General features: G+C 39.4%; 1 protein-coding gene across 1 annotated transcript; it reads right to left on the reverse strand.

The window, feature by feature from the left end:
* Positions 1 to 59: 59 nt before the first annotated feature.
* On the reverse strand, positions 60 to 10,875 carry LOC139650114 (C-type lectin domain family 4 member E-like). The gene is made up of 6 exons (XM_071526670.1): positions 10,748 to 10,875; positions 9,951 to 10,043; positions 7,761 to 7,925; positions 4,366 to 4,517; positions 2,235 to 2,359; positions 60 to 210 (listed from the first exon to the last, which is right to left on the reverse strand). Exons 1-6 carry the CDS (start codon positions 10,809 to 10,811, stop codon positions 60 to 62), a joined length of 750 nt encoding a protein of 249 aa, XP_071382771.1. The 5' UTR covers positions 10,812 to 10,875.
* Between the last annotated feature and the right edge of the window lie 3,612 nt (positions 10,876 to 14,487).

A 14,487-nucleotide genomic window follows, 5' to 3' on the forward strand; every position in this document is an offset into this window, starting at 1 on the left:
CCTCCTCTCCTCTCCTCTCCTCTCCTCTCCTCTCCTCTCCTCCTCCTCTCCTCTCCTCCTCACTGCAGACTTGCTTGTCTCCTCTCACAGATCCTCCTCAGGTGGTTGGAGCATCTGGAGTTGACCCAGTCCGTTCTGTAGTTTTCTCCTGGAGAAATTCGGGCACAAAGCTCCCTGCTGTCTCCTTTATCTGGCTCACTCTCCCAAAACCTGGACAGATGAAGGAAAACACGGACTCACTGTTACCAAGGCAACAACCAGTCTTCCTGGAGTCACACATATAAAAACACGTAATACATTTACAGCAGCAGCGCTCTCCCTCTCCCTCCCATTAATGTAAACATTGCAGGTAGGGCTGCAACTAACGATTATTTCATTTTCAATTAATCTATAACAATTCTTTTTTCACATTTAGTGTATAAAATGTGCTTTGTAGTTTTTCTTACCTAAGGAATCAGTCTGAGATGTTTGTTGCAACGTTCTCAGCCAATTTCCCTAAATTTAGGAAAAATAAAACCTAAAGTAAACTTATGATGTTTGGTTTAACCAGTGGTGGAAAGTAACGAAGTACATTTACTCAAGTACTGTACTTAAGTACAATTTTGGGGTACTTGTACTTTACTTGAGTATTTCCATTTTCTGCTACTTTATACTTCTACTCCACTACAATTCAGAGGGAAATATTGTACTTTTTACTCCACTACATTTATTTGATAACTTAAGTTACTAGTTACCTTGCATATTCAGATTAATAATACAAAATATAATCAACAAATAAATTATGATGTATTATTATAGATCAAGTTTACTTTACTGATCCCCAGGGGGAAATTTACAAACTACCCAGCAGTAAATAAAGTCATTAAAATCAGCTTCACTTTACCAGCTGCAACATTAAAGTGATACACATCAATAATTATAATCCAAATGGGCCATTCTGCATAATGAGTACTTTTACTTTTGGTACTTTAAGTATATTTTGATGCTAATACTTTAGTACTTGTACTTAAGTAAAAATTTGAATGCAGGACTTTCACTTGTAACAGAGTATTTCTACACTGTGGTATTGTTACTTTTATTTAAGTACAAGGTCTGAGTACTTCTTCCACCGCTGGGTGCAACCAGCCAGAATAATATCTACCACTGCCCACTGGTGGTGACCTTCAGTCCTCAAATCACCAATCATCAACACAAAGGGGTTTTCCCTAAATGAAACACACCTGGCAGATGTTAAGGTGAGGTTCTGTCCTGAGATAATATGTTTCTAAAATAAGTTTCCGGTGTTGGAACCTGGACTGTGACTGTGTTTTTACCATCAGGGCTCCCAGGATCAACCCACCTGACAGACTTCACCTCTTCTTAAAACTTTAAACTTTGCTTACTGTAAACACTTGCTTTTATGCAATTGTTTTTGCAATTTTATTTGACATATTTATTCATTCTTCTTTTAATGTGTTTTCTTTTGCTTGTGCTTCTTATTTTTTTTTTTTTATCTAATCTTTATATATTTTACTATTCTTGTTTCTGTGCCTTCCTTGAAAGCGCTCTGTAAACTTTTTGATTTATTTATTTTCAAGTTTATTATTATATTTGTGCCATGAGTAAAATAGTAGGTGAAACATCGGTTGCAGATTTAATTTACATGCCTCTCTTATAGTTTTTTCCCCACAAAACAATCACTTCACCCAGGGTCCATATGCATCTCGTATCTTCTGTACTGATGTGTCCTAACAGCACATGTAATCCAACTCCTACAGGCCTACAGGAGTACAGATGGAGGTCACAGATGTATGATTCTCATCCATCTGTGGATGGTGAGGTTTTTGACCAAGAGGAGAATCTATGATTCTCGTCTGACGTAAATATCAGATTAAGAGTAGAATCAGGAAGGACAGGGGAAAAGAAAATTCAAGAAAAACATATGGGTTCACTCACAATGAGCATCTAAAAGTAGGAGTATTTGTTGTGTTCTTTTATCTTTCTATGTCACTTGATTTGAACTGCACTAGTTTACTTTTGAAGTCTTTTATCTTTTGTATCTCTTGTCTGTAGGCTACTTTTGCACTTTTTAATTGTAAATCTTTTACCTTTACTGTATTTGTATTACTCTGTAAAGCACTTTGAATTGCCCCAGTGTATGAAATGTGCTATACAAATAAAGCTGCCTTGCCTTGCCTTGGTTTGTCACCTCAACTGCCCCTGGTTTCCCTGTTTCACCCCCCTTCATGTCTTACTGTGGCCCCTGGTCCAGCGGGGATCCGTCGCTCCACTGCCAGCCCCCGTCTGCACCGCTGCTCCTCAGGCCGACCCAGTAGGAATCTCCATGGCTCAGAGTCTTGGCCTGATTCCACAGGAAGATCTAAAGGAAAACACAGATCACACCGAAGGGTTAAAGGAGGATACCGCTGTGGTTTAGAGCAGTGGTTCTCAACGTGTGGGCCGGGGACCACCAGGGGTCCTTGAGGGGGTTCCAGGGGGTCCCCAGCAGACTGATGAATTGTTAAACTTCAGCATTATTTCATTTATAAGAAGTTAGCACAATTAGAGAATGCAGAAGAATGACTGTTTTGAGTTTCATTGTTATCTCTCTACCTACAATACAGACAATCTCAGAACCCATCATCTATCGGTCTGATAACGATTAGACTCTGGGGGAGACGGCCAATATTTCGGGGTTTCCGGTGTAGCCAGCGGACATCTGGGCCAAGACTTCCTCTTCCGTGCGCTGGTCATTGTTTACAGTCCGATTAGCAACTTGAGACGCGAGAATGGAGTCGGAGTTGAGAGACGACGTCTCATATGCAGATATCTGTTTATAGAGTTTAGCCGAAATGTCGTCTGGACCTAAAAAACTTGTGAAACAATCCGGTCGTAGACGTCGTCTCTCAACTCCAACTCCATTCTCGCGTCTCAAGTTGCTAATCGGACTGTAAACAATGTCTGGCTACACCGGAAACCCCGAAATATTGGCCGTCGCCCCCAGAGTCTAATCGTGGTCAGACCGATAGACGATGGGTTCTGAGATTGCCACAAAGTTAATCATTCAGTATCTCTAAAATGTAAAGGATCCAGTCCATAAAAATGTCATTATTTTTTCCAGCAAGGACTTAAATTACGTTCATAAAGTAATGTAATTTGTGATTTGAGCAGGAGTCATGTTTTTTCAAATGGTTTGGAACAAAACTCTTCAACTGGACCCATTTCCCTCCGTGCTCAGAGAGCGATCAGTGATCCAGACTGAGTCACATGTATAGTAGGAGGAAAATAAAGTGTAAATCCAGCCTGAGGCGACCTGAGGCAGAGACTGTTCCTGCAGACGTCTCCATGTTTCATCCAGCTCTTAAATCTATTCTTAACAGTGAGAGGGACAGCATCAGATTCACTGTGTGTGTGTGTGTGTGTGTGTGCGTGCGTGCACAAACGTGTGACCAAGCAGCTGATATTTCATCGGAGAGCATCTCAAATGTTTACAACTGCAAAGATGTATATCATCAATGAATTTCCATGTAACACAAACACAAATAGAGCCGGCTGTGTCAGCAAGAAACCCAAGGGCATGAAGAGGCTTTCAAAGAGGAAAAGAAATCATCATAAAACAATGAAGAAAGTCTTGAAACAAGAAATTTTCTACACGACAATTTCACTTTTACCAAGCAAATGTCCTGAAACAAGTTACATTCTCCTGAAAGAAAAAATCTAATTTGTTGAAACTGGTAAAATGATCTGCCAGTGCAGTAAAAAAACTAAAATAAGCTTGATAAGTCTGAATACAAAATAATTAACAAGTCTGTCAGTTTTTGCAGAGAGAGAGAGATAAAGAGAAAGAGAGAGAGTGAGAGAGAGAGAACGAGAGAAAGATAGAGAGAGAGGGAAAGAGAGAGAGAGAAAGAAAGAGAAAGAGAGAGAGGAGGGAGAGAGAGAGAAAGATAGAGAGAGAGAGAGAAAGAAAGAGAGAGAGGAGGGAGAGAAAGAAAAAGAGAAAGAGAGAGAGAACGAGAGAAAGAGAGAGAGAGAGAAAGAGAAAGAGAGATAACGAGAGAAAGAGGGAGAGAGAGAAAGAGAAAGAGAGAGGAGGGAGAGAGAGAAAGAGAACGAGAGAAAGAAAGAGAGAGAGAGAATGAGAGAAAGATAGAGAGAGAGAGAAAGGAAGAGAGAGAGAGAGAGGAGAGAGAGAAAGAGATAGAGAGAAAGAGAAAGAGAGAGAGAACGAGAGAGCGAGAGAGAGAGAAAGAGAGAGAGGAGGGGAGAGAGAGAAAGAGAGGGAAAGAGAGAGAGAGTGTGTGAGAGAGAGCGAGAGAGAGAGAGAAAGAGAGAGAGAAGAGAGAGAGAGAAAGAGAGAGAGAAGAGAGAGAGCTGTGTGTGTACCTGCTCCTCCTCTGAGTTGACCCTCACCAGTGCGCCCCCTGCTGCCATGCAGTGGTACTGGCTGCTGATCCAGTCGGCCCGGTCCCGGCTGAACAGGTAGCAGCTCTCGCCCCGGGACGTCCAGTTGGCGAGGCACGGCCGGCACTCTCGCTCTGGACCCGAAAAACAGAGAGGAAGACAGACCAAACAAATCATCCTCGGAGTCTGTTTTAATCCGCCTCGAGTGCCAGATGATGTTTTCACACCAGAAAGGTCAAACCGGGGTCAAAACTCAGCTGTGTTTGAATGTGAACGTTGAAACGGTGACTACAGACCCACTTTCTGTACAGACCAGATTTCATGGGAGAAAATAGTGGTTATAATTACATTTCTGCTCTTCAGCCGATGACTCGTCGGCCTTTCTAGTGCTTAGAGTCAGATTAGTAGAGCTATTACTGAGAAGCATCCTCTTATAATGGGCTGGTTAGTGTTCTCTGTGTGTGAACGATGCATTCAGGAACAAAACTCTGCAGGACTGTGAATAACGGCTGACTTTGCATGCATGAGACCTTTTTGCCCCCGGTGAAATCCCCTATGAAAACATCCTGCTGAAATGTCGGGGCTTTTTATCTGTGTCGTTTTGTTAGAATAAACATTTGAGTTCACCCAGTTTTTTTGAAAAGTGAATCATTCCATGGGGTTTCTGTTGAACTGCTATAGTGGCTCCATGGCCTGTCATCCGCCTGGCTCAGGACCAGGAAACACCTCGAGAATCACCATGGCAACAGGTTCAGGACTTTTTTGTGCTTTCGTGAGAATTTTCTTCTTCACATGTCACACACAAGTCACGCGCTTTCTTTTCATTTGTAAAGGAAAGAGAAAGAGAAAGAAAGAAAGAAAGAAAGAAAGAGTGACATGCAGCCAGTCTCATACATTCAACCTTCAAGTCAAAGCCAAAGCCCCCCAAATGATAAAATACAGAAACCACCAAACAAACAAACACATAAACAACAACAACAACAACAACAACAAAAGCTAAGCAAATAAGGCAAAACAAAGCAAAGCAAAACAAAACATTTACAAACTAGACAGAGAAAGAGAAAGAAAGAAAGAAAGAAAGAAAGAAAGAAAGAAAGAAAGAAAGAAAGAAGATGGGTAGTGCTCAAGCAATACAGTACAATACATACAGTTTGAGCATTAGCTTAATATTTTCTGTGACTGATAACTTCCCAGACATTTCACCCTGAACTGCCCAGATGTGGTAAACTCCACCCACCTGGCGCTCCGAGCAGATTAAATCAAACACCAAGAACTATTTGCAAAATACCGTTCCTGTCTAATTTGCATAGTGATTTGCAAAAGCACATAGACTACAAACAGCTCAAGACTGACAATGTGAACCACACAGTTCAGATGGGTACAACTGGCATTCTCATTCAAATCAACATGGTGAACTTGGCTGCTACAGTAAAGATGGCCGCCATACTGTAATATACTGTGTACTCTGATTGTATTGATGGCAGAAAGCATTGGCACAGTCCCAAGTCAGTCTCCAGTCTTGAGGCACAAGTATCAAGTCAAGTCCCAAGTCTAAATGTAGATTACCAAGTCAAGTCCAAGTCAAGTCCAAGTCATTAATGTCAACTCTCAAGTCTAAATGTAGAACAGCAAGTCAAGTCAGAACAAATCAAGAGTCCAGTATAAATTTAATATCTTAAAGAAAACTAAATATCTAGGACTTTTCAATGCAATATGGTTTTAATAGGATAAAAACTTGGTAAGAGCATCATGAGTTTGATTTCTATAATCAGTTTCAACTTCAATAAATTAAATCATTCCATACAAATTCAGAAAACAGAATTTAAATTCAGTCGTCTGCTGGAACAAATCTCATCACTTTCAATCTAAGTCATTTACACAAACACAAGATCTCAAGTCAAGACTTTAGAAACCTTTTCAAGTCATCAAAGTACAATTCAGAGTCGAGTCCCAAGTCACCAGAACCCAAGTCCAGTCAAGTCTCAAGCAAATACAATTGTGACTCGAGTCCAAGTCATGTGACTCGAGTCCCCACCTCTGGTATCATTACACTGAACATCCCAGTAGCAGTTACTCCAATACAGCCACAAGATAGTGCTGTCTACATACTGTATATACTGCAGATAAATGTACTTTTTGCAGCAGTTGAACATATTATCTGCTTGGTAGGTTTGTTAAATACTCATCAATAATACGCTAAGACTTTTTATTCCTTGTTCTCATTGAGGGTCTAAGGTTGGCGGTGTTGTTTTTGTTTTCATTTATCATTTAATTTTTCATGTCTTGTTTCATAATAAGAGTGTTATGAAGCCATTTGAGACTGTAACTGTGATTGATTTTCATTTCATTTTTTTTTTTTTTTCATTTCACCTTTATTTATTCAGGGAGGGCCAGTTGAGATCAAGCTCTCTTTTTCAATGACGCCCTGATTATAAGAACACATAGCATATAACTACACACAGCTTAAAACAACTTAATGCACACATAAGACACAAGTTACAACTGACAAATAAGATGACAGACATCAGCTCATAGGGCACATGTACATTCAGATTGCATAGTATCATACAGAAGACGTTTAAAACGATCAAATGGAATCAAGCTTTTCAATTTTAGCACGTTCTGCAGGCTATTCCACTCATGTGGGGCATAATAACCAATTACGGATTACGGGACATACAAGTAAACTTGGAGACTTGACTTGACTTCACTATAATTCAGAAATCAAGAGAGTCTCATTATGCATGCACACACACTTATATGGTGAGGGTTCAACCAATAGTGCCCAGACTGATACCAATATTTTTAGAGATGAATTCACTGACACTCACTATTCTGTATCTTTCAATTTGACCAGTTTCATGCCGAAAAATTACTAGGATTCAGTGTTTCTGTCTGGTATATTTTCTTCTGAAGCCTCTGAAACAGCATTCAGAGCATCATGGGACACTAAAACTCTCCACTGAAACCAGACTCATGAAATTCTTTTAGTGTCAGCAGCTCTTTGGGATACATTAGGCCTTTGAAGAATACATAATTACTTTACAAAAAACATTATTAAAATGAAATGAACAAATGAGTTAAAAAAAATTGAATTTGCAGTTTTTCTGTAGCTGTGGATGACATGAACTGGCTGATATCTGATATTTAATAAAAGGCCAATATTGGCCTGATAGATCAGTCTAACCCTAATCAATATTATTGGATTGTTAAAGCTATTATGGAGTTACACGCAAGCAGACAAAACACACACACACACACACACACACACACACACTTGCAATCATACCATGGTTTCTATGGGTTTCTCTGCACACACACTCACTCACACACATATACACACACACACACACACACACACACACACACACACTCACCATTGGTGGTGGCGTTGGTGAGTGGGCAGTACTGGTTGAGGGCCGGATACTGGGAGAACAGGAGGCGGTGGGACTGGTTCAGCTTGTCCAGTTTGTGTGTCAGGTCCTTCAGTCTGGCTTCCTGCAGCGTCGACTGTGAGCGGAAGACCAGGGTGATCTGTGCCACTGTGGCACACACACACACACACACACACACACACACACACACACACACACACACACACACAAGGTAAGACAGACAGGCAGAAAGACAGAAAAGCATATATGCACACACACAAACACACACAAACACAAAGTCAGTCACACAGAGAGACAGACAGACACACACACGTTGTCCCAACACCCGTTACCATGGATACAGGATAATAAGGGATGTGTGGGGGAGAAAACAAAGCAGAGAGATAGAGGTAAAAAAAAAAAAAAAGAGATGAGGCCATTCAGAGGCTTCAATAAGAAACAGAGAGAGATTTCTCACTAAGCCTTCAAATGAACACATTCAGTCCAGAATGAGATTTTCCACCATCTGAACAAACTGACGCCTAGCAGTCTGACAACATGACAGCAGTGTGTTATGGTTTATTATTTAACATTAGAAAGGCAAAAGCCACCCTCTATTCACGGCCGTTTTGAATTTCAGCATTTAAATATCTCAGCTTTCAAAATATTCCTCCACAAGACCCGCTTTCTGTACAAACCATTGTTATTTTTTCTAAATTATGCAAGGAATAATAGTTCCTTTGTATTTAACACCTTCAAGTGACAGATTGTTGGCCTTCTCTTTAGATCCCCAAAATCCCAGATAGTCTTAAGCTCTTTGCTTGGGAAGTAGTTGTGATTTTACGGATAGAATCATCTGTATCACCAGTATTGACTGATGAATTTCAGAAAAAAATCCTCAAATGTTAAGTATAGTATATTAATTGTAGGAGTCTCATTTTTTACTGGCTGCACAGTTGCAGCCACATGACTACTGTATCTCATTTACATATTTATTGATAAGGTGTATAGTGTTTTTTGCAATACACAGATACAAGTCAGGACACTTTCTGTACATATGTAGTGTGTTTATGACCTTCTGTAGACTTGTTAATGTAAATATGATGCAATTAATCGCAAAAAGGAACTCTGGCCAAAATATAGGCTAAATAAAAATATATATACGCAAAATAACTACTTTTTTCACATCCGTTGGAAGGTCAGCTGCTAGCTAACTAGCTTACCTACAGTAGATAGCTATAGGCTAGTACAGCTAGTTTGAACTTTGAACTGTCCTAGATAACTTTTTCAGTTAGTAGCAGAGCGCTAGACTTCACAACATTAGCTACCCCCTCTCTTACCCTTTGCCTTTTTGGGATTCAGTCTAACAGAGAAAAGTTGGAATTGTCGTTACTCGCTTTTAAAAAACAAAGTTGCTAAATCCCTTTGAGGTTTAACGGAATTGTATCCAATTCTGGCCACTCAGTCACTTGTGTAATTTCCGGTGTTTACCGGCGTTTTTATGCGGAGTTCCCAACCAAAAGCTAAGTGACGTAAATTCATACACATTTCAGGAGCTAGGTATCAAATTTCATAAATATCTATACACATTTAAGCATACAAAACACTAAGTTACAAACTTAGTCACGAACAAGAAGCGGGAAGCCTTAAGTCCCACTTTGGGCGACAGTTAGTTCATGTGGAGAATCGGTATTGGCTGATAAATGGAAAAATAAGAGCTTTGAGTACATAGCCTGCACTTCTTACAAGTATCTGTAACATTGTGAAGGTACAGGAATGGTTAATAAAGGGTTAATATTGAGTATATGAATACACCGACACGGACAAAAGTAAGTGTCCGGAATTGGATACGAATTTTGAATCTCACAAATAGGTGCACTATCATCCATTTGCAGGGACTGGAAGAAAATCAATTACAAGTTAAGGTAAAAGCGATATTAAACTTTAAAAAAGACAGATGGAGGATTGTTAATTTATGGGAAACTTCAGCGAAAACAGTACAGGATGAAATATATTGGGATATGATTGTGATTTTTTTGGTCATATGCTGTCTGGAACTGGATACCCTGATGTTAGCTCAACCAACAGGATTATTTCTGCCTCCAGAGCAGCTCTAACTCTGAGAAATATTTCAACAGCTACAACTCCAACCTGCTGAGAAACGGCCAAACTGACATCAAGTAGGCTACTCACAGCAGAGAGTCTGGAACAGAGCGGCGATGGTCAGCAGAAAGCAGAGCAGGCCGAGGTAATGAGCCAGCTGCCTGTAGTGAGAGTACCACCAGTCTGAGGGACCAACAGAGGAGCACACTGTAACACACAGCGGTGGAAGAAGTACTGAGATCTTTTACTTAGTAAAGTAAAAGTAGCAATACAACAATGTAAAGATACTCCATTACAAGTAAAAGTCCTGCATTCAAAATCTTACTTAAGTAAAAGTACATAAGTATTGGCAGCAAAATGTACTTAGAGTATCAAAGTAAACGTACTCATTATGCAAACTGTCCCCATTTAGAGAGTTATATTTTTCATAAATTATTGGAATATTAATACTGATTTATTGACATACATGTACATGTAAGCAGCATTTTAAAGTTGTCAACATGAAGCTAATCTTAACAATTTAGCTATACTTTTGGGCAGTCTAATCTATAACAATGCTATTTTATAGTTATTTTATAAAGATGATCAAATGTTTTAAATATAAAATATTGATCTGAAAAGTAACTAGTAACTATAGCTGTGAAATAAATGTAATGGAGTAAAAAGTACAATATTTCCCTCTAAAATGTAGTGGAGTATAAGTACAAAGTAGCATAAAATGGAAATACTCAAGTAAAGTACAAGTACCTCAAAATTGTACTTAAGTACAGTACTTGAGTAAATTAGTTACTTTCCACCACTGGTAACACGTTATCACATTATCACTACAAATTAAAAATTAAAAGTGATACCTATAGCCAAAACATATTATTCCCATGTAGAATTACCTTTCTCTGTGGATGTTTGCTGTTGCTTACATTCCAGAATAGCTGATCCATTATTCACGGCCATGTTTTCATCTAACAGGCCTGAAAACGCCCGAGGAGGCACAAAGAGTGTATTTAAATTCCTAAAGTGTCCCTCAACAAACACAAGAGAACTGTCCGGTGTGCCTCTGGTTAGACCGAGTTATATATCTCATATGAATATTGAAATTATGGCTCCTCTGCAGCCGTATGCAAAGTAGGCCTGTGTCTGATAACCAGTAGCCATCATAGAAATGGCACTGAGATGAGAGTATCTACACTGCCGGTCAAATGTTTGGACACACCACATTTGTCTTTATTTTTACTATTTTCCACATTTTAGAATAATAGTAAAGACACCAAAACTATGAAATAACACAAATTGAATTCTGCAGTGACCAAAAAAAGTGTTAAACAAATCAAAACTATCTTATATTTTAGATTCTTTAAAGTAGCCGCCCTTTGCCTTGATGGAAAGGCAAAGGCTTTGGAGAGAAATTCATACATAGGATCAACTTCACTATTTGTCTAAGAAACAAAATTTCAAGCATTTAAGCAGAAGCCTTTAGATCAGAATGGCTTTAAGAGAATGAAAAACATAGAACATTCAATCAGGTGTGTCCAAACTTTTGACTGGTTGTGTAACACTAAAGTAAACATAGATAGGATTTTCAGCTAAATACCTAAAATGTACAGGCAAATATACTGTAACCAGGCCATCCTGTCATTCTCAACAGCAGTTAGTTAGTATCTGTATCTGCATACTGTTAATATATTTTCACAGCCTTGACTACGCCACCGACTGGATACCTCAACGTGTTTCTGCACGTGTCTTGGTCTTGTGTTGCTCGGACACCTGAGGACTATAAGCAGCTAAAATACAGTAAACCACAATATTAACCTCCTGCCTCTAAGCCCCTCACCGACTTACATAACAAACAGGAGGGGATTGTTTTGATGTATTTACCTGTGCTTTCACCTCGCCAGCCAGCATCCTATGAAAACAGACACCGGCCTAATAATCCATAATCATATCCAATACCCATTTTCATGCTCTGAACACTAATAAGGCTTGTGTAAACTGCTCTGTCTGCTGCTGCTGTGTTTGGCGAGTGTGCACAGTGTGTGTGTGTGTGTGTGTGTGTGTGTGTACTTGCTTCTTTGTGTGCTTGTGTGTCTTTGTAGTCTGCATGTATGTGTATTTATCCATCTTTGTGTGTATGTGAGTGAATAGGTACGAACTTGTGAACATGCATTTTTGTGTCTATGAGCATGTACGTATGTACTTTTGAAAATTACTATACATGGAACTGATTCAGATCTACAGGGGATCAAATGCTCACATTTCTAATACAAAAACCCATACCAATATTTTTGGATTGAAGCTGATGATAGCCGATACTTTGAGCCAACATTCAATATCATTAAATTTGACCATTTTCATGCCCAAAAAAATACATAAATTCAGCGTTTCCCTCAGAATTGTATTCTTGTCAGGGTGGAAAAGCCTCTGAAACAGCATTTAGACAATCATGGGACACTAAAACTCTCCACTGAAACCCAGGATAAATGTGTGGAATCTGATCAAAATGTCACATGACAATCAATCCAGGTTAAGGGCTTCCCATAGACAACCAGTGTTGTGTTGATCAATTATACAGTACAGTAGATATTTAATCAAGCAAAGGGCATCATATCCACAATTTCTGAGGTGGACACTTGACTGGCTGATATCCAACTTTTAATAAAAGGTCAATTATGACCCAATATATCAGTTTAAAACTACTATTAATAATAATACAATGGGTCAAGATGCATTCCAGCCATGCTTATAATTCCAATAATGAGTTATATTAGTTGCAAACCAATCAGGGAACTAGTTATTGATCTTTCTTGCTTGCTTTGTATGTACATTCTCCAGAATAAAACCTGTTTTGTATATTGCTTTGAAAAGAACAGTTCAGTCAGTTGGTAACCAGTGAGGAAGATCTTTACTGTGACTTGTGTGACTTGAGTGCTGCTGACCCTTCATCACAGTAAAGAGCGCCCTCTAGAGTCTCACTGCGTATCACTGCATTTAAAAATCAAACCATTCATAACTTACTACATTGTGTGCAGTTGTTGCGCATCATACAGTGTGCAAAGGAATGAGTTTGCAGTCCAGTTTGAATTCATAAAATATGCAATACTTTTATTGAAAATCTTGACTTATTTACAAATATGTAACAGCTTTTATAGTGCATTTTCTTCCTCTTTCAAGTTTTACGATTGAGTTTATAGTTTTGGCTTACACACAGGGGAGGGACTGTTGACCAAACACACTGTAACACACACATAACTTACATATATTTACAGCCCAAGACACAAGAATAAACAAACAAAAAAATAAAGAAAATGACCTATTGAACTTCTGTTTATATAAAGGTTCAAATTTACACCAAAGGCGAGAATAAGCGAAGTCTTTTATGTTAACGATGTATATTGTGAAGTTGTGTTTATGATTTTTACATGTCTTACGTATTTGCCACCATGGCCAACGTTCAGCTTACAAACTACTCAGTTCCATTGTAGTAGCATGTGCAACCGGTGTCTATGTAACAAAGACAGAAGAAGAAAAATAAGAAAAAAAATGTTTGTGAGAAGTCACGCACATTTGGCCCACTATCATGAGAGGAGAACAGGAGCATGGTTTCAAGGTGCTGCTCGTCTTGGCATTACAGTCAGGTTACGAAAACAAACCACTACTCGCAGATATTTACAGTCGTAGCGCGATGCTGTCGAGACCATGCGGTCTGGTTTGCGCGGCCGGGGGGCGTGTCCGGCCGAGAGAGCTATTCTATCACCATGGCAACAACAGATACCCCTTTTTTTTTTACTATCAGTAGAGAGAGTTCAAAGCAGGAAGACGGAGTCCGAGTTTAACTCAGGGGAACAGGAACACAGTAAACAAACATTACAACAATTTACTCCCAATGTGCTTTACAAACAAACGAGGGGTAAAGACTGGGAGGAGGAAGAGCTCTGCAGGGGATTCATCGCACATTTTCAACTCATTTACTTTATTTACAATGCAAGACATACCGTAATAAATCTGTGCCTTTCAATTAAAAATAGGTTATCTGATATAGTCATAGTTTTACATGTACAAAAAGAAAAGGAACCTCTTTTATTATAAAAACTTGAAAGTGCAGCTACATACAGTTAGCATGACATCAACAAAGACCACCAGCATTACTCTTTTCACCTCCTCATCTCCTCCGAGCATGTGCGAATACATGTGTGTGTGTGTGTGTGTGTGTGTGTGTGTGTGTCTGTCACTGCCATGTGGTGCGGCCAGTCGGCCGGTGCAAGCACAGAAATAGGCAGGATCAGATCAGTTCTCGACAGGTAAATCCCGCTGTAAGCCACCGGTTGCCCAGGAGACATCAGCATTACCGCGGCAACACGTTGAGGGGCGGTTAACCTGTATTTATGCGGTCAGCTGGCTCATGGCCGTGACGTTGTCATGTCTGACATTGTGCTGATCTTATGTAACGGCTGTTTGCCTTTTGAAAGGAGAAAGCAGATTGACAGACGAAAAAATTAAAACCCCATCCTCAATCCTGCATAGACTATGACAAAATACCATGCATATTCTTCTGAAAGTAAAGTTTCTCAACAACACAGAAGCAAACTCCTCTGTTTGCTTCCTACAAAACACTCGGTGTAGAATTTTTTTGCAT

Source organism: Centroberyx affinis, unplaced genomic scaffold, assembly GCF_046629955.1.
Source record: "Centroberyx affinis isolate AG114_WGS23_722 - 3 ecotype Tasmania unplaced genomic scaffold, CSIRO-AGI_Caff_v1 ptg001440l_1, whole genome shotgun sequence".
Lineage (NCBI taxonomy): Eukaryota > Metazoa > Chordata > Actinopteri > Beryciformes > Berycidae > Centroberyx > Centroberyx affinis.

Coding starts and splice junctions, on each gene's coding strand:
- LOC139650114 (XM_071526670.1), bottom strand. CDS start 10,811: ATGGCCGTGAATAATGGATCAGCTATTCTGGAATGTAAGCAACAGCAA. Junction 10,044..10,747: donor GCAAACATCCACAGAGAAAG/GTAATTCTACAT, acceptor TTGGTCCCTCAG/ACTGGTGGTACTCTCACTAC. Junction 7,926..9,950: donor TCTGTTCCAGACTCTCTGCT/GTGAGTAGCCTA, acceptor TGTGTGCCACAG/TGGCACAGATCACCCTGGTC.